This window comes from Mesoplodon densirostris, chromosome X (genome assembly GCF_025265405.1).
Source record: "Mesoplodon densirostris isolate mMesDen1 chromosome X, mMesDen1 primary haplotype, whole genome shotgun sequence".
In the NCBI taxonomy this organism is placed as follows: domain Eukaryota; kingdom Metazoa; phylum Chordata; class Mammalia; order Artiodactyla; family Ziphiidae; genus Mesoplodon; species Mesoplodon densirostris.
In genome coordinates, this window is record NC_082681.1 from 75,258,948 (window position 1) to 75,279,220 (window position 20,273).

Here is a 20,273-nt window from a genome sequence, read left to right on the forward strand (position 1 = left end):
AGAAGGGAAGAGACAAATTTTGTTTGGGGTGGGAAGAATCAAGGAAAGTGTCAGGGAGATTTTGAGTAGGGAATAGGAGAGGGAGATGAAAGAGAAGCTGGAAGGGGGGGAAGGGAAGGAATAGAGGAAGGGGAAAGAGTGGGGGGAGGCAATCCAGGCAGAGAGAATATCAAAAGGAAGACTCCTGGAAGCAAAAAATGGTCTAGCATATTAATGAAACAGAGAGAGTTAGAATATTTGGGAGTATAGAGGGGAGGTGAAGAGAATGAAAGGAGAATACAACTTGAGAAGTTGAATATTGATTGAAAAAGGTGTTATATGCAAGGAAAGTTGTCAGGCCTATGATTCTGTAGCAGTTGTTTAGCTAGACTGGAGTAGGGAGAGACTCATGGCATCTCAGGAAGTTCCTTCAGCCTGGAATGCCTTTCTCTCCTTTATACTTTTCCATCCTCACCTCTTGAAAGACCATCCTTCAAGATCCATCTCAAATGCTGCTGCTATTAGTGAAGCCTTCACTGATTTCCCTCCTCTCTATAAGTGGAATAATATCTCTGCATTTTGAACTCCTGTAGAAACTTTTTGCCTCTCTTTCAGTGTATTATATATTTATTAGAATTTGTCTATGGCTTGTTTTCCCCCATAGACTCTGAGCACCTTGAGAACATGGATCTAGTCTCAGTCACCTGTCTTTTCCACTACAGTTTCTGGTACACCACCACGACCACAGGTAGTACATAGTCAATTTGTTGAATTGATTTAAACTGGTAGTCCAGAGATCAGCACTACTCCAGTCCCAAAGGCTATGTTGTCTCAGGTCCATAGGCAGAAATATGATATACTTTCTTTCCTTGTTATTTTTTTCAGCTGGGAAAGGCCAGGGACAGCCCCCAACACAAATGCTCATGTGGGTCATCTAGACTGGGAGTATAGAGGGGAGGTGAAGAGAAGACCTGAGCCTTAAAGGCCTTTGGGCAAGAGCATAGCAGCCTACTGGGACAGGATCTATGAGCCCTCTTCAGGCCCAACTGAGGGGAAAGCCAAGTAGGAGTGGTTGCTTTTCCACTTCAAATGAGCATTTTCTTGCTTCAACATACCTGTCTCTATGCTAATGTTAGATCAGTGCCGTTACACACTGTATGATTTACCATGATCAGCAAAGCAACTTATTGTACATTATTCCAAAAGTGTTAATCAATTTTAGCTCAAAATAGATTTTAATAACCCCACAAAATTTGCTATCTTAAAATGCTGATCAGTTGGGAAGAGCTAAAGCAAGCCCAGAGCTGTTTGTATTGTAGCTATAAAAAATTATAATCCCTCTCATGAATCATTTTTTATAAGCAGCCAAGGTATAAATAAATAAAAATGTGGGAAAATACATACCTTTAAGTTGTGTCATTTAGAGCTAAGATTTGAAAAGTCATAGGAAAGGACTGAAGGATTGTCTGCTCAGGATTTAGCCTTCTAATTCTGTAGAAAAAAAAGCCCAAATAGTCGATAATCATTAAGTTAATATCTAATATAGTACCTCTGTTAGTATCTAAGTTAGTATCTATGATACTCAGTTTGCCCTTTTGAAAAAAATAAGGGAGTTCCCTGGTGGTCTAGTGATCCCTGGTCAGAGATCCAGCCACACTGTGCGGCCCAGAAAAAGAAAAAAAAAAAAAAAAAAAAGAACCTAGTAGAACCAACCTTACAAGGTGATTGTTAGTACAGAATGAGATAACTTCTGTAACTCTATCCAGCCCAGCACCTAGTGCTCCCTTCCTCTCCCCTTCCCAACTTATTAAGCTCCCATACCCCTCTCCACCTCTTCTTTATCTTTTGCCAAAGCATATTTCCTCTATTCTCAACCCTTTAAGATTCCATTTACTGCAGAGCCATAAATCCTGGGTGCTTGGACAGATTTTTCTGAGAGGAAATATATGGTCTTAGGGAAATAACATCCCAGAGTAGAGTTACAGTGGCACTAATATGTCCCATGACACAGTATTCTTGTCATGTCTGACAAGATTGGATAATTCTTTTTTTTTTTTTTTTTTTTTTTTTTTTGCGGTACGTGGGCCTCTCACTGTTGTGGCCTCTCCCATTGCGGAGCACAGGCTCCGGACGCGCAGGCTCAGCGGCCATGGCTCACGGGCCTAGCCGCTCCGTGGCATGTGGGATCTTCCCAGACCGGGGCACGAACCCGTGTCCCCTGCATCGGCAGGCGGACTCTCAACCACTGCGCCACCAGGGAAGCCCCTGGATAATTCTTGATACTTAAGTGCATTGCTCCTGTATATATTTTATGGTACATTAATTTTTGCTAATAATCAATACTTGTCTGAGGCAGCTGTTCTTTATTTCATTACCTGAAAGGGGGTATAAGTATAGATCAGTAACCTGTGGAAACATATCTCTACAGCCTTGTTTTGGCCAGGGTTTGGAAGTGGTAAGAATAGAAAAAGCATTTGTGTTCTAAGAAAAAAACACCTGGTTTCTTGGTCTGGAGACTTGGATTCCTTTGTTAGATCTGCCATTATGTTATTTTGTGACTTTATTTTATTTTTTGTTTCTCTGTGCCTTGGTCTTCCTGGTGATTAAAAATGGACTTCCTTTTAGTTAGCCTGAGGCATAAGGGACAAGAAGCCACTAAATTATTGAAATATACAAATAATTTGCCCCTTATCAAGTTCTTGGCAAGATACAATTAGTGGAGGGGTTAAAGAAGAGTAAAATGATACCTGAGGTTCTACTGAGTTCCTGTTTTAAAAAAGATACACAGAGTAATCCATGATGACATTATGATTCCATCTGCCCATAGGGTCCTCTCTGAAGCAGAGGCTCAACCATCTGATCTGTTCATTCGATTCCACCACAAATGAGCCCTCCTTGCCAAAGGATGGTGACTTTGACATTGTTAGCCAAGCATCTCTACCTTTTAGAAATCTCCAGCCCTTCTTTCTGTGTAAATACAACAAGTAAGCATCTCTTTCTCTTTTTCCTGACACCTGTGGTTTTATTGGCTACTTTCAAGTCAGGTCTTGTATAAAATGAGAAGAAAGTTGGGCAATTATGATATATAATATTAGGGGAACCCAGGATCATCTAACTTTTAAAAAACGGAGTGATTGCCTAATACAGACTTCTTATTTTACAGATAAGGAAATAGGCCCAGATAGGCTTTAGGGTATAAAGATTGAATCATTTAAAATTGTCTTATTCCCATAATGCTGGACCTACCTTTTATAGTATTTGCATGTTTTAGAGTAAGTGAATATACAGTTGAGATTTTTATAATAGCTGCTTGGCCATCAGTAAAGTAGTCTATGCTTTTTAATAAAGGGATGGATCCTTGGCTGGGGAAAAGGTCTAGAGAAAGGGGGTTTGGAATAAATAGAGATTTATAGATGCTGCAGTGGCACATGGTAGAGACCTCCACCTTGAGTGGCTGTGCCTCATATCATTTTGCATATACCTACCCTCCAAGTAGGTGGGCAAGACATGAGGGGCTCTAGATATGTGTTCTATACACTAAAAATACCAAATAATGCTGGGACATTTTCAGAAATTTCAGATATCTTCTTTGTAGTCACATTTAAAAATCCTGCTGCGGGCTTCGAGAAATATTTGTCAAAACCAGAGCTCAGGTCATGAAAGCCAAGAAATCACGGAAGGAATTCTCTACCTCTTTCATACTTAGCAGTCAAATTTTAAGCACAGAGAAAATACGAATGTGATGTATATGTGTGTATATACAAATTGGCTTGTTTTTTGAAGAGCTTATGATCATCTGAATTAGAGATGAGACAAACAGAAATAAAGCCAATCTCCACATGTACACACCCCTTGTCTCAGGTTAGTCTGGGCTCTACTTTGCATCCTTCCTAATTGGATGGTCATGATTAGGTTAAATGTATTACTCTCTGGAAGAAGATGTTTGTCTGCTTCCTCAGATTTCAGTTTTGAATGGTATGGTAGCCTAGAGGGCACAGAAGGATCTAGAATGTATGAATGAAGTGTGAGTTTCCAAATTGACTTATATGGTAGGTATAAACTATGAAACAAAAACAATAGTGGCTATGAAGCCAGTCTGGAAATAGGTAAATTCCAGTGAACCTTTTAAAACCTCTCTAGCTGAAATGAGCTTAAAACAGAGAAGAAAATTTGATGACTGATATTATGTATTTGAAATGTGCAGGTTGGACAGCATTTGGACTTGGAATGAAACAATAAGAGGTTCCATTCATGGATAACCAACAAGATAAGGCTGTTGTTGCCTCAGCCAACGGAGAAAACACTATGATTAATGGGGTCAAGGAAAATGGTAAGGGAATTTAATTGTGGTATGTATTATCTCTCCCAGTAGTCCTTTGTTAGTACTATAGATTTACGGTATCCACAGAGCTGGGGCAAGTTAAGTCTAGGATGCCTCTGAGGTAGGAGTTAGTCCTAAACTTTATTCCACCAGATCTCTAACTGGACTAGAAGGGTCTCTAAGATGTATTGAATCCAACCCCTTTGCTCTCCCAAATCATCTCTATCAAATGGATATTTAAGTTCCTCTAAATTCCTGGTGAATTAGAAATATGCTCTGATATGAAGTTTGGAATGTTTAGACACAGTAGGAGCTTCCAAAACATAGGTGAGGTCTGAAGGACAGGACTATGCTTCATAGTTCAAAACCATGAATATATCCCATCTCATCATTTACCCACCCTGAAAGCTTTGACTTTCCAGTTGATCAAGCAATCCAATTTTTTCCTCATTTCTGAGGAGAGTGTTGTGTGTGTCTGAAGAAACAGCTGAACCTAAAAAAATATTATTTTTCACTCACATGAATGTTCAATATAAAGTCAAGGTTGTTCTTTAACTCTGTAGTTTCTACTTCTAAAGTTAGAGAAGCTGAAGCTTAGATTTTATATCATAAGATCAAGTACCAGAAACTGATCAAGGGAAAGAGAGTTAATGAGTCTGCTCTAATACCTTTAACTTTATTTCTGTCATTTTTTCCCCTTTTCTCTAGATTCAGAGGACCAGGATGTGGCAGTGAAGTCATTTGAAGCTCTAGAAGCTGCTACACCAATCCAGCCTATACTGGTGACTCAAAAAGAGAACCTGATGTATCCCAGAGGTCTCCTGCCTTTGCCCTCTAAGAAGCCCTGTATGCAGAGCCCTCCCTCTCCTTTGGGCCTGATTGAAGCACCTGAGCATGCTGCTAATAGTGCTTCTGTGAATGCCATCTCCCTTACATCTGGTGTTGCAAAAGGCCTGAACACATGGTCACTGCCCAATGAGTGTGAGAAAGCTCCATTTGCCATAATGGAGCCTGCAGGCATGTCAGCTCTGAATGGGGAGTGCCTCATGCAGCCAAGCCGGACTTGCTTGGGCTGCTTCATGGAATCCAAGGATGCAGTAGATCCTGAGCCAGGGATCAGTCTAAAAGTCAGTGATCTAAATAGGGATTATGAAACTTGTGCAGTCTCTGATATAGGGATTCAGTGTATTAATGCTGGAGAAAACATGAAATACGGAGAGCAGCTGCTCTCAGACCAGCTCCTAGGCTTCCCACTGCACAAATCAAGGGCAGGAGATAGACGAGAAGCCGAGAAACCTGACATTGACTTGGAGGACCCAGCTCAGAAAAGTTATTATGAGGCATTACTATTAGATAAGTGCAATACGGAAGAGGCTTTGCTGGCAAATTCCAATCAGGATTGGGGTTACTTTGAGACTTTTATTAGTGAGAGTAAGATTGAACTGCTTGACCTCTGTTCTAAGAATGAGCTGTCTGTCAACCTGTTCTCTGAAGAAGATGTGGATAACTACATGTTCGATGATGATGAGTCAACACTGGGCAGTGATGTCTGCTCCCTGAAAATTCGATATGAATCCTTCCAGGACAATGTTCGAGACAAAACCACCCTTCTGATGCAGGAGGATGCCCAATTCAACTTTTTTCCCAGTGTCTTCACTACCTGCCCCAAGCGGGAGTCTAAGAGTGGGGTCCTGAAGCAGAGCAGTGATCTTTCCCAATTCAAGGTCCCTGATGTGAGCATTATCTGGGGGGAGGAAGATAAAAACTTGGACAAGAAGAAAGGCAAAGAAGAAGGCCAGGAAGACAAAGGTGTAGAGAAAAAAGATGCAGAGGATAATGGAGAAAAATCTGCCTTAAATAAACCATGCAGTGGACCTGAAGTAGGGCAATTTAAGAATCCAAAGCAGGGCCATCTTGCCAATTCCTTGGAGGCATCAGGGAATTTTAGTGATGACAGTTCCTTCATTGAGGTCTCTTATGATGCCATGGGGGAGATCAAGGACTGTAGCCGCTATATGGCTCGGGACACTAATTCTGGCAGCTCCTCCTCCCAGCAGAATTATGGGCTGCGAGCCAAGAGAAAAGTCAGGTATAGTGAAGATTATCTATATGATGTTGATTCACTAGAGGGTGAAAAAGTAAATGAGAGGAAGGAATGGCTGCCAGGTGGCTGTAAAGAGGAAGATGATGATGAATGGTGTCCCAAAAAGAGAAGAAAAGTAACTCGTAAGGAGCCCCCTGTTATTATCAAATATATCATCATCAATCGTTTTAAAGGTGAGAAGAACATGCTGGTGAAGTTGGGCAGGGTGGATGCCAGTGAGACAACAGTGAATTTGAGTGAGACGCAGCTCAACAAATATACCAAGCTGGCCCCCTTGAAGGGCTTCTGGCAAAAGAAGAAAAAGCAGAGAAACAGCAATTCAGACTCCAACAAAACACCCTTATGCCAAAAGCAAAGCTTTGAACCAGGTAGCTTTGAGGTGTCATTCCTGCCACCTGCTCGCAAACGAAAATCTAAACTTGGCAACAGGCACAGGATTCAAAGAATCCCATCCATGGAAACTTCAGCAAGTGGTAAGCAGGTTTCATTCTGCAATGATGAGAGGCAAGCTAGTAGTCGTAAAGAAGATGGAGGCCTGAAAGGTACACTGAAGTCAGCACCTCTGGCTGCCCCCGGCTGTGCAAATGGATCACATTTAAATGACATCACAGGCCCTGACTCAGTGAAAGTCAAAGCCCAAGATGCACAATTTAAGGGGCCAGAGAGGAAAGTGCTCAACAAAATCAAATTTAAAAGTGAAGCCAGGTTAAAATCCAAGAAAATCAAAGCTGGGCAAGAAAGCAAGCCAGTTGTTCAAATGACCCCTCTTTTGGGAGACCAATCTTCCAAGGCTAATTCAAAGAATGAAGCTACTCCTGGGACCTCAAGTGGTTCACATCTATCTGAATTTCATGAGACAAAGGTTGCTAAGAACTCTACTTTCCTATCAACCACTTGCTCTTCTGAAATGCCTCTATCATCTGCTCATGTTGCCAACAATATACCTGTTATCCCTGGAGGGTACTTGCAGACATTGTTAGATGCTTCTGACTTGTCAAATAATACTGGCATTTCATACTTCACTCAGCATTCTCCAGAGCAAAATGAAGTCAGCCTCACTCAAACAGAAAAATCATTTGTACCTCTCCAGCCTGCCCAGGACTGTGTGCTTTCCTCGCCTTCTGAGTCTGAGCTGCTTCAATCATCCCAAAACTTCAAAATGGAATCAAGCAACTATGGAAATGTGTGGCCCAACAAACCTACTTCTGGCTCCCAGGAATTCATGGCTGCAGTCTCAAGGGAGATAGCTCCAAACCAATCATGTGAATTTGGAGTCTCCCAAGTAGTTTCCATGGAAAATAACCTCACAGCTACAACATACAATCCGATCTGCCTCAACAGTGGTGGCAGTAGTTGCAACAAGGTCCTGTATGCCTCTGTGCAAGACACCCAGCTCTCATCTGATGACTCTTATCAATTATGTCACTTTAATAATGGAGAGATCTGCTTTCCTTTCCAGCAGGGTCCAGTGAATATGGATGATGGGCGGCTCTTTAGCTTTGATTCCATGGCCCCACTCTCTGTCAACTCAAGCAATTATTGCTCCTTAAGCTTGAAGTCTTGTGAAAAGGATGGTGATGATGATATCACTGATGACTTCCTGGCCCATTGCAGCCCCAAGCTGGTGATCCAGCAGAGCATTGATGAAATAGCACCACTAAAGGAGTCCACTGACCTCCTGGATATCTCCAACTTCACTCCTGACAAATTCCGCCACTCTTCCCTCTCAGAGGTGTCCCCACCTGACACCCCCAGTCTTTCCCCTCAGATTACCAGATGTGAGAATATCAAGACACTAGGAACACTAAAGGGGTTCCAAGAGGGTGTCCCAGGAATACTGGGCAATATGGAAAAAATCAAATGGGACTGCAGTACCCTTTCACGTCAGGTCCAAGTGGATGATGGATTTACTTTAAATAACCATCAGTTTCAGTTCCATATGTTCAATGATGAGGATTCTGTCAGCCTGCTCCAAAAAGCCCCTTGCTTATCAGCGTTTAATGATCCATCTGGTCAAATGAGTACCAACAACAAGGTGTCAAAATCAAGAAAGAAAAGTTCACCCAACAAGAGTGGGGCTACGAACCAAAGCTCTTCTCAGAAAAACAACAGGAAAAAAAACCCCAAAGCCAACAACAAGGGGATTGAAAAACCACCTGGCAAAGCCTCCCGCCAAGTCCCTAAGTCAACAAAGAAAGGGAAATTCATGGCTGCAGTCAATGGAGAGAAAATGCAAATTGGCATCAGTCGTGGAGGAGGCCAAATCAACAGCATATCCTCCACAGGGAAGACTTTGGCTGAATGTATCCAACATAGTGGCCCTGTGGCCTCTATGAAGATGCCAAGTCAGAAGGGACTTTCTGGAGATTGGTCTTTAGGGAAGGAGAGCAGCCCAGGCTGGAGTGACATGAGCATGGGCACCAACACCAACAACCTTCTGGATGATGATCAACGGGAATTTCAGGAGCCTTCTTATATCTTGTCCAACATTGCCTCTGGTATGGCAGATGTGCAGAGATTCATGATGGCCTCCATAGAGCCCCTTTGCGAACCCATGGAGCACCATGGAGACCCCAATATATTCTACTCCCCTGAGTCCAATAGTCTAAAATTAAAAACCCTCAAAATATTGGCTGGGACACCACAGGAATCTAAGAAAAAGGCCAACAGTGGCTCTCCAGGAGCCACTAAGAATCACCGGTCCATCAAGGGTGTGAGTAAAAGCAATGGGAAAGCAGCGATAGGTGATCCTGGTCGTGCAAGCATGCCTGGTTATAACGAGGACTCTCGCTCTGCCTTCTTTGATAAAAAGTATAATAACCTGAGCACTTTAGGCAATAATGGACCGACACACAAAAAGTTATATCGTCACAAAACCAGCTCCAAGGCCCTGAGAGATGAGAAGTGTAAGGGAAAGCGTATGGAGCGAGAACAGGTCCACAAGGATGAGGCTGGGACAGCTTCTTTTGAAAAACTGAGGTAATACTGCACCAAAATGGCTGAGATGATGCACCCTTAGCTTTCCTGCTCTGCTAAGCCCGCAGTCCCTCATTTTTTTCCCTCTTGAAAGCAGTTTGCATGAAAGAAACTGTCCCATTCCCTTCTTTTTCAAATGAAAATGAAAAGAAAAAAAGTGCATGAAAATCCCTATACCTCTAAGCCACACAAAAGATTGGGCAATATTGTAGTGGCTTGACTAGGGATAAATTCTGACAAGGCTACTTTTTCTGCTAGTCAGCATTAGTTTTTACTTACTGAGAAAATACAACTAAAATATGCTCTTGAATGACTTGGGGAAGGGAAGGGCTTTGCAGTGAGAAAATATTTGAATAACAGAATTTAAAAGTTATATAGACAAAAATGCCAAGATCATTTAAGCAAAAAGAGCATAATTTGGAAAACAAAATCTCATCATATGGCAATTAGGAGTGCTTTCTAGTGGCCCCTGCTATTTGTATCTTTTTCTGCATCGTACGGCATCTAGTATGATGTAAACAAATTTAGATTGTATGATCCCTTCGTGGGACATACACTAAAGCTAACTAAGATGGCATAAATTGTTTGGTTTTTCTGCAGGGATTCCGACTACAATCTCCTAAAAGCAGAAACAGCATTTTGGGTTTTACCTGTGTTTGAAGAAGAGACTCCCATTTTCCAGAAAGACATTTGATGTTTGTGTTTTATTTCTTTCAAAATATGCCTTGTGGTATGTATGTTGACATGTAAGTGCTTAAAGAAAAGAATTTTAAAGTGTGGGAATAAGTCTTTGGAAGCAAACTTTAATCTGATGTTCTATGTAAAAGACTTTAGAAGTCATACAGTTGCACAAAGTAGTTTATGCACTGTTTACCCAAGGGGAAAGGAAGTAAAACATTGTGCCAAACTACAAAAAAGTGACTGTATTGTATATATTTTTACTTCTATATCAACATTTGGTTGTGAGTATTTGGGGAGCTTGTCCCTGTTAATTTACTAGAAACATTCCAGTGATTCTTGCTATTAACCACCCCCACTTATGTGGATAGCACCTGTAGATCACAGTGGAAAAATATGTTGTGTTACACAATTTACCAAAACGTAAAGGATACTGTTTGAAATGTGCCAAATTTCCTTACCTCATCTCACAGATTCACCCCACAGTTTAAAGCTCATTAATTAAGTTTTAAAATATATATATATAAGCATACATACATTATTTTAAAAATTTAAATTCTACTGTCCTGTATGGAAACATGAACCATTAAACAAGGCACAATAAAGGTTTGTTTGTTCCATTGTATAAGGGTTAAAGTGTTGGAAAAGTCTGGAAGTCACAACAGCTAAGTCCATCAGGGACCCAAGTATATGCATTTACAGAAACTTTTACAAGGAAACAAAACAGCTGCTTTAAAGTTTGTTTTCTAAAAGCAAAATCTGTAGCTGAAAATTATTTAAAGTGCAAAGTTATATTGCTGATACTTTATATCTCAGTTTTATATATTTTATAATAGTCTGGGATAAATTATAAAATAGCTATAAAATTAACACTAAGATAAATGAAGTACATAGATTGCTTTTATTTAAGTAGTTTCCTAAATGTTTTATTCCAGTTTTGTCAAAAGTGCACTCATATCATGGCTTTAGTGTTAAGTGTTTAATCTTGCAATGCCAATGTCATTTAAAGAAAATGTTAAGGCATCTCAGTTTGACACCTATGAATCACATTCGATAAGCTGAACAATTTGTGATAACAACTAATTGGGGCCATATATACTTAGTCTGAGGATAACTAGTATTTGATGCCACACACTAAACTTACTTCCCAATCTTTAATATAAATTCTTGAAATCACACTTTTTTATTCAAGCCCTTTCCCTTTTTAAAATATTTCACAGCTTCAGCATCCCTCACGACTAGCTTTTTCTTCCCCTTTATTCACCACTTGACTTCTAACATTTGGTCTATTTTCCTTGCACAGTTGAAGGCCTGTGTGTCTGATGACTGATGCATTATGGCACAGATGAGATAATGGATGTGAAAGCGCTTTGTAGATCGTAAAGTGCTATAGAGATATAGGGGATTCATATTATTAATATTGTTGGTTGTTGTCGTTGTTACTCTTACTATTCTTACTAATATTGTTACTAACCTATTAACTTGTGAATATATAGGCTGCGGGTGGGAGGGTGGAGAATAAGTGGGTGGGGGAAAAGGGAATTTTTAAAAAAAGGGAAGATGTTTCAAAAGGAAAAATTTAAGCAAAATATGAACCTACCTAGTCATTGCCACCTAAATATATTCACAAACAGAGAAGCAACATTTGAAAGTAGTCAGAGAGAAATGGAAGGAAGCCTGTCATATATATAAGTATACACACTTCCCAGTCCATGATTCCTTTTACCAGCCAGCTCTACTACTTACTACTAGGTAGTAAAATGAACAAGCCTGTGTTCTTGATGGTGTGATTGTGTATGTCTGTGGGGACAAGTGAGTGAAGAGCATTTCATGAGGCTGCTTCAGGCCTATTCCTAGGCTTTGTGTGTGGTGAGTCCTGGAAAATTACTTAATGTAAAGGCACCGGGTGCAACATGTCTCCTGCTCTACAGCAGCCATCCAAAAGGGAAAATAACCAAACTGGAACATTTTCTTCTATTTCTCCACTCTGATAGCTAGCTGTTTTTACTAAATGCTATGGCTGGTTCCTAGGAACTGGTCTTTGTTTTGTTTTGGTTTTTATTTTTCTGTTTTGCAGCTGAATTTAGTTTGGAATAACCAACTCTGCCTGTACTGTGATCCCCAAGACTCCAGATCTCAAAGTCACCTGTTAGCTTACAGGAATGGAGTGCGCTCTATGTAATCAAAGGTGGCAGTCAAATAAGGAATAAAGAAAATGTTCCGTGAGAACAATGTGTTTTATAAAAATAAATATGGGAGCAGTTGTCCCAGTTTTTCTCAGTATCAGTTCAGCTTTGGAGAATGGGGTGAGGTGGGATAGAAGGACAGCCTGAAACTCTTGGAAATAAACAATTTCCTTGTCAGAACTTGCTATCATGAGTCCTTTGGAATGGATACTCTTTCAGTTGCTCCTATGGAGCCCACTAGGGGCCAATTCTAGGACATGGTTCATCCCTTTCTCCAAAGAGAATTGCCATTTTAAAGTACCTTTTTTCTTGGCCTACAGTTCATTATATGTTTTTAAGATTAAATTAGTGAGTTGTAACCGATCATTTTGTACCAAAATGCAACAGGAAGCTGAGTTTGAGAAATGAGCAACAGGATAAGGCAGAAGATGATTATTCTCTTAAATGCACTTAATATCACTCTCAGTACATTATGTTCCGAGTTCTTTGGTTTTTAGAGCTTTGTTGGTCTTGTCTCTGCTCTCACAATTCATTTTCTTCCTGTAACAACATAGTAGGCCTATCTTTTTGTAGCTCCCTTATTCAACCAGCTGCCTTAGTGGAGTGAGGACCAGTGATAGAAAAGTAGTGTTTTGCCCTATCATTGATATCTCAAGTCAGCTATATGGAATTTTCCTTGGTCTGAAATCCCTGATTGCCACTCCCTTCTAACCTCTTCCCTCTGAGAAGCTGCTTCCTATGAATTCCTCCCCAACAGACTCTCATTTAATCTTACTTTCCTGGGAATGGTATTCTCCCGTATTCTCCTTACTTAATTTCAATTCTTGATCTTAGAATTTTTCTTCTTTTATAATCTTATATTCCACCTCCCCAAAGTGTCAGACTATAAGAACCTTAGCCAGGCTACTTTCTTCCAGAAGTTCAGAGGGAAACCTTCTCACTCTTAATTACTTTTAATTGCCTTGGTTACTTTCAAATCTAATTTTAAACATGCACACACACATGCACACACACATGCAGAATTATATTGCATGACTAAGGAAAATTGGAAACTCCTTTTCCTTGAAGATCTATAAGAATAGATCTGATCCCTTTCTGCCCTGGTTAGTTGCTGGACTATGTGGAGCAGGGTGCTGAAACAGTGGCCTTGACCAAGGTTCTTCAAGACTTTGGGCGTTATGTTTGGTCTGTGATAACTGGCTTGAACCAGTGGCCTCTCCAGTGTCTCATATACCAGCTTCTTCACATGCTGCTTCTTCCCTGCTTTCTCTTCTGACTTGTTACTTTGTGCAATTATGTGTTAAGGCCTTACCTTTTCCTAAATGTTTTCAAACCTCCAACACTACCTTGACCATCACTTCTTTAGCCATCTCCCTGAAGTCCTTGGTGCTAGGTGGGCGTTGTGACAACTTTCACCTTCTCTGACATTTTTTCTTGCTGGGAAGCATCTGTATGTGTGCAGGCGGGATGGGGGGGGTAAGTGTGTATAAAAGAGAGAGAAGCATAAAGGATGCTCACAAGCTGTAAACAACTCTGGCTAGCATCCTTTGTCCTATTATGTGAGGTTCTGCAGTTGTAGTGAATTTCCATTTTAGTGAGTTCTAATTAGCATTTACTGCCTAAAGGAGAAAAACCATATCCAAGGACCTCTTAACCAAGCTTGCTCTTACCAAGCTGAACCAGCCTAATGCAGATCTGCTGCATCTTCAATTTACAGATGCTCTCAGAACAGTTCCAAGATTTACAGAGAGCTAAGTTTCTGCGCTGAAGAGAATGGAGCACTAGCTAGTCCTAACTATTGCTAGAACGAGAAGTATATGTTTTCTCCTGTATTGTTGAGAAATTATCTAATTTAAGGAGTTTTTGTATTCATTTAGAGATTTTTTAAGTGACTAACCATCACTACAGGAGTATGTCCTTTATATGAAATAACACTAATATGAAATTCATTTTCTAATCATAAAATTCACTAAGCCCATCATGTTTGGAAGATTTAGTACCAAAATCAAATATTTTTAGTAACAAATAGGGATCTTGTCAACACAGTGTAGGCCTGGGATTTTGTAAAGGTTTCTCAAGGACCCAAATAAGAGAGAAAAGATTTTAGGTGGACTGTTTAACTTGGGAAACACTGTCATCAGCTTGAGGGTCCTCAGCCAGCATGGTATTATTTTGATGGCAGTACTCAGGCTACCCTTTAAGGCACATTTTTCACTCAGAGCATTAAACAGTAGCTACAGTCATGAAGCAGAGCTCCTATTGCAGCTACATGATACTTGAGACGTACTCTTGGTTTCAGAATAATAACTAAGAGGTAAAACATTGGAGAAGGACAGTGTAAAACAGAGAGTTAGTACAAAGTTTAAGGTGTGAATGAGGCTTTAAAATTGTTATCTGAGTAAACATGAGATGGAAGGGATGTCTATGCATCTAGCAGGCTCAGTGGTTTCTGAGTCTTAGAAAGACATCCCCTTCAAAGAGAAGAAAGGAGATATTTAAATCATTTTGCCTCCTTGAGAGATGTCTAGTTTTACAACACAAAAGAAAAGGCTTAGAATGAAAACTAGAAGAGGCCTTTTGTTTTTGACTCCCAGTGAAGGAGGGTAGAAAGCTTGAGATGCTCTACTGGGATACTTGTAGCACTGACTAGAGTTTGCTGCCTACAGAGTTTTGAATGTACTAGTCCTTAATTTAATTTTCATAAAACTGAATGCACCTCTTTAGTAAGTTACTGATTTATGGTGCTAAATAAAATGATTATCCCCATTTTTTTTTCTCCTTTCCCAAGCCCCTTAAGCATTTAAGAAAATTTAAAATGAAAGTGTTAGAGGTCATTTTTATGAATGTAACCTAAGTTTCTGTTTGACATATGACACTGCAACTTTAAAATGTTAGGAAATTATTTGCCTTTTTCTTTTAGAGTTAAGCTTTATAAATAATCTGTAGAGTCAATTGAATAAAGCTTAAGGATCACTCTTAAGACGCCTACAAAATCTTGTATATTTTTAAGTGTGCCAATTTGTAACATATTTTGTAAGTGTATATTTTTCTTAGAAAAGTGCTGTGAAGTGTCTGTATGTGAGAATTTTCCTTTTTCTGCACCACTAGGTGCTAATAAAAGGATATTTACTTCAAAGTTTCTGGTTTTAGAAACCACAATACAAAGAAAAAATACACTTTTGTTGGGAATTTTGTAACACAAAACATGTTGTGGAAGAGTGTAGTGATCTTGTGCAAAAGAAAATGAACATTTGTGAGCTTCTTGCTGTTTTATAGATTTTCTTGTAAATTATTCTTGTAACACCTCTGGTTTTGTTGTTCCTGTTGCAAAGGTTTTAAATATTTGTGATTGAGTGTATGGTGAAACTGTCATAATGTTACCTAGCTGAGTTTTGTTATTGTTTATGGAATAAATAAAAAAGAAAAGTTTAAAATACTGCTTTAGAATCATATGTAACAGAAACCAGCCATTTCTAATTAAATTCTATGTCCCAAATAAAAAGTTCTTCATTGTCTAGAGCAGTGTTTCTCAAACTATCTGTGGTGAGGGATCAATTTTTTCCTCCAATCCATCACAAACTAATACTATTATAAAACACAATAAGAATGATTTTTAAAGTGAAATTTAAAAAGATATGCAAAATAAAAGCTCTCATGTACTCAATTCAACATGTAAAATTACATTTGAAAACAAACATAACATAGGGATAAAGAAAATAATTGCAAAAACTTGGTACCCTGTTTAACACAAGTCCACTGATCAATGTAAAATTGCTGTAGAAGGTTCTAACCACACTTTGAGTAACACTTTGAGTAGGAACATCAGCATTACCATCATCTGGGAACTCGTTAGGAATGTTGAATCTCAGGCCCTACAACAATTCTACTGAATCAGAATGTGAACTTTAACAAGATTCCTAGGTGATTTGCATGCATGTGAACATTTGAGAAGCACTGGGCTAGAGTTTTGTGCAGAGGATTTTTGCTGCCCCTCAAATTGGGGGATCATGTTCTAGTGTGTCCAGTCTTCAAAAGACTTAGAACAAATGATGTCCTTGTTTTGTGATCCAGACAGATTCTGCAGACATGCAGTCCTCTCCAAGTGTCAAAGCTCTTTATTGAAAAGTAATAAATTTTAATTTGCCTGTTATCCAAAAGATGTCAGATTTTCCATAATATCCTTTAATGGGACTTTCTCAAGTTCTAGCCTCACTGTGCTCAGTATTTTAATGTTGGCTATGTCTAGACAAACTGGACTTTGCTTCCAAGTACCCAGTCCACGTGAGCCACCCATGACAACCTAGAGCCCTGGCTAACCACAAGAAGGTCATTGTGGCACACACAAGCCAACAGCCACTTCTTTGGTTTTAAATATCATTACTCAAAGAAATTGAAAAGGGACTTCCCTGGCAGCACAGTGGTTGAGAATCCACTTGCTAATGCAGGGGACACGAGTTTGATCCCTGGTCTGGGAAGATCCCACATGCCACGGAGCAACTAAGCCAATGGGCCACAACTACTAAGCCTGCACTCTAGAGATCAAGAGCCACAACTACTGAGCCCGTGCATCACAACTACTGAAGCCCACACACCCTAGAGCCCATGTTCCGCAACTACTGAGCCCGCATGATGCAACTACTGAAGCTCGCGTGCTTAGAGCCCCTGCTCCGCAGCAAGAGAAGCCACTGCAATGAGAAGCCTGCACACTGCAACAAAGAGTAGCCCCCGGTCGCCACAACTAGAGAAAGCCCTTGTGCAGCAACAGACCCAACACAACCAAAAATAAATAAATATATATATTTTTAAAAAAGAAATTGAAAAATGTGTATGAGAAAGTGGCCCTCTATTCTCACTGGATGATCTCATTCACTTCCACCACTTCAACTACCACCTAGATTTCCACAAACCTCTCCTGAGTTCCTGTGCTATATTTCAGTTATAGGCTGGTTATCTCCACTTGGACATTCTGCAAGTTCTTCAGACCTATCTATTCAAGATCATTTCAAAGTCCCTTTATCCTCTGAGTGTGTTCTAGCTCAGTTAATGGTGCTGCCATTCATCCAATTAGTGACCCAAGCCAGAGAGCAAGGTTCACCAGCAATTCCTTTCTCTTCTATCCTCACATCCAATTGGCCACTCTCAATTCTCCTGCCTTTCTATGCACCCCCTCCCATTGACACTGCCTTAATTCAAGTTTTCATGGTATTTCACCTGAACTATTGCAACATTGTCCTAATTCAGTGATTTCCAGACTTAGATTTCACACCTGGGAAATTTTTAAATATGGAAAAAGAAAAGGAGAAGGGAGTCTCTATAGTCACCAACTTTTTATTTTGCTAAGTAAAGACATTTTAAAAAATAAAACTTTTCATTATCAATTCACAGAAGATCATTTTAACACCAAAAGACAATCAGACAATCCTTTATTTAAAATGCACTATATTGTCTTTTTCTCTTCACCAGGGACTATGAAAGACTGAAAACAACCTCTGAAGCTATTACTTTAAAGAGTAAAAAGAGATTTGGAGTTGCTGGATTAAAGAAGTGGGGGATGATAGAGAATGAGGGGCAGAGCAGTTAAAGCCCCCAGAATTGGACCCCTCTAATGTTATGAGGTTTTGTTTTTCCCAACTTCTGAGTTCCCTGTGTGATGGATATCACAAGTGTATATTCTTCACTCTGTTCAGGATTCAGAGGTGTATCCTAGAGAACGTGGCCCTAGAGAAAAATTCCTCTTGAACTAAATTAATGGCATGGTTGGAGCGGATAAGTGGCTCCATTCTTTTCCCAGTAGTTTCACATTCCTTCTTTTCCCTCTTGGCCAAAGTTGAGATAGTACCAGAGCTTAAGGGGAAGATGGCAAGTCCTTTGTCTAAAGACATTTGATCTGCCTTGGAGTTGGGCTTTAAATGGACTTAATTTGGGAGAGAAGTGATTATCACACTGCTTTAATACAGTATTCTATTTAAAATAATTGGAGTTGTAGTTATTAAATTTTTCAGGCCACATACCACTTTAAGAATCTAATGAAATCAATGGGTCTTTGCCCCCTGAAAATGAGCATACTCAAAAGTTTTCATATAATTTCAGAAGATTCACAGGTTAGGAACTTCTGTATTAGGGACGTGAATTCTCCAAAACATCTTCCTCGCATCATAATGGAGTTTTAGTCTATCTCCTCCTCTCCACTGACCCAAGAAAATAACTATCATTTATTTATTGTCTATTATGTGCAATGCACTTTACATGAATTATCATTTCTCACAACAATTCTGCAAGAGAGGCATTTTCTCTATTTTACATTTAAGAAACTTGGGACCCAGAGAGGTGAAGTAAACTTCCTCAAGATCACACAATGAATAGCCTTCAAAGACTTTTCACCAGAGCTGACAAAGCCCTCTGTGCTTGTCCCATCCAAGCCCATGTCTCTAACTCAAGACACTTATTTCCAGCATAAACTATATTGCCTATACCACTTCAAAAATATGATATAAATATTAATACTGACATTAACAATTATTCAATAAATATTTGACTCTGTGTCAGATATTGTACTAGATGATAAGAAAACAAAAAAATTAAATACAGTTGACTCTTGAACAACATGGGTTTGAACTGTGTAGGTCCATTTATATGTGGATTTTTTTTCAGTAGGAGATACTACAGTACTATAGGATCGGAGGTTGGTTGAGTCCGCAGATGCAGAACTGCGGATACAGAGGGCCCACTGTAAAGTTACATATGGAGTTTCAACTGGGAAGCGGGTCGGTGCCTCAATCCCTGTGTCAACTGTATAAAGAACATACCTTGTCTTCTAGGGGCTCACAGATGAAGCAGAAAGGTACAATTTAATAATTTAAAAAGAAAAACACCCACTGGTCAGTTTAAGTTTAATAATCACACATAAAGTAACTACAGGTATACCTCAGAGATATTGCAGACTCAGTTCCAGATCACTGCAATAAAGTAAATATCACACTAAAACAAGTCACAAGAATTTTTTGCCTTCCCAGTGCATATAAAAGCTATGTTTAACTATACTGCCATCTATTAAGTGTGCAATAGCATTATGTTTACCAAAAAACAATGTACATACCTTAATTTAAAAATGCTAACCATCATAAGAGTAACATCATTAATCAGTGATCACAGATCACCATAACAAATATGATAATGAAAAAGTTTGAAATATTGCAAGAATTACCAAATTGTGACACAGAGGCACAAAGTGAACAAATGCTGTTGGAAAAATGGTGTCCATAGACTTGCTCAACGCAGGGTTGCCACAAACATTCAATTTGTAAAAAATGCAGTAACTTCAAAGTGCGAAAAGCGAAGCTCAATAAAACGAGGTATGCCTATAATGATTTGCTGTCCTTAAGGACCCGAGAAGAAAAAAAACTTCCATGCATTGTTATGGAGGGACTAATGTCACAAAATGCCACTCCTAGTAATCAATATCTCACCTTCCACCCTACCCCCTATTTTGGAATTGGAGTTGAGAATGAGCCGAGATCCACCACTTACTAGCTGCTAAATTCGTGACAAATTATTTTGATATCTCTGTATCCCAGAGTCTCTGCCAAAAGAAAAAAGAAAAAAACTAGTATAACAAGACTATCACTGGGACTTCCCTGGTGGCGCAGTGGTTAAGGATCCACTTGCCAATGCAGGGCACATGGGTTCGAGCCCTGGTCCAGGAAGATCCCACATGCCGCGGAGCAACTAAGCCTGTGTGCCACAACTACTGATCCTGCACTCTAGGGCCCGTGAGCCACAACTACTGAAGCCCGCGCACCTAGAGCTCGTGCTCCGCAACAAGAGAAGCCACTGCAATGAGAAGCCTGAGCACCGCAACGAAGAGTAGCCCCCGCTTGCCGCAACTAGAGAAAGCCGACATGCAGCAATGAAGACCCAACGTAGCCAAAAATTAATTAATTAATTATTTTAAAAAAGACTATCACTCCCATAGACTTATCATGGATTAAAGATCACACTTGTGAAATCTTGGGACCAAGCGGGCAGTCAG

The 20,273-nt window shown here is 39.8% G+C and overlaps 1 protein-coding gene across 1 annotated transcript; it reads left to right on the forward strand.

The window, feature by feature from the left end:
- The first annotated feature begins 4,230 nt into the window (after positions 1-4,230).
- Positions 4,231-10,074, forward strand: NEXMIF (neurite extension and migration factor). The gene is made up of 3 exons (XM_060086635.1): positions 4,231-4,309; positions 5,009-9,383; positions 9,981-10,074. The coding sequence occupies exons 1-3, from the start codon at positions 4,231-4,233 to the stop codon at positions 10,072-10,074; spliced, it is 4,548 nt and encodes a 1,515-aa protein (XP_059942618.1).
- Positions 10,075-20,273: the final 10,199 nt, after the last annotated feature.

Coding starts and splice junctions, on each gene's coding strand:
- NEXMIF (XM_060086635.1), top strand. CDS start 4,231: ATGGATAACCAACAAGATAAGGCTGTTGTTGCCTCAGCCAACGGAGAA. Junction 4,310..5,008: donor TAATGGGGTCAAGGAAAATG/GTAAGGGAATTT, acceptor CCTTTTCTCTAG/ATTCAGAGGACCAGGATGTG. Junction 9,384..9,980: donor GCTTCTTTTGAAAAACTGAG/GTAATACTGCAC, acceptor GTTTTTCTGCAG/GGATTCCGACTACAATCTCC.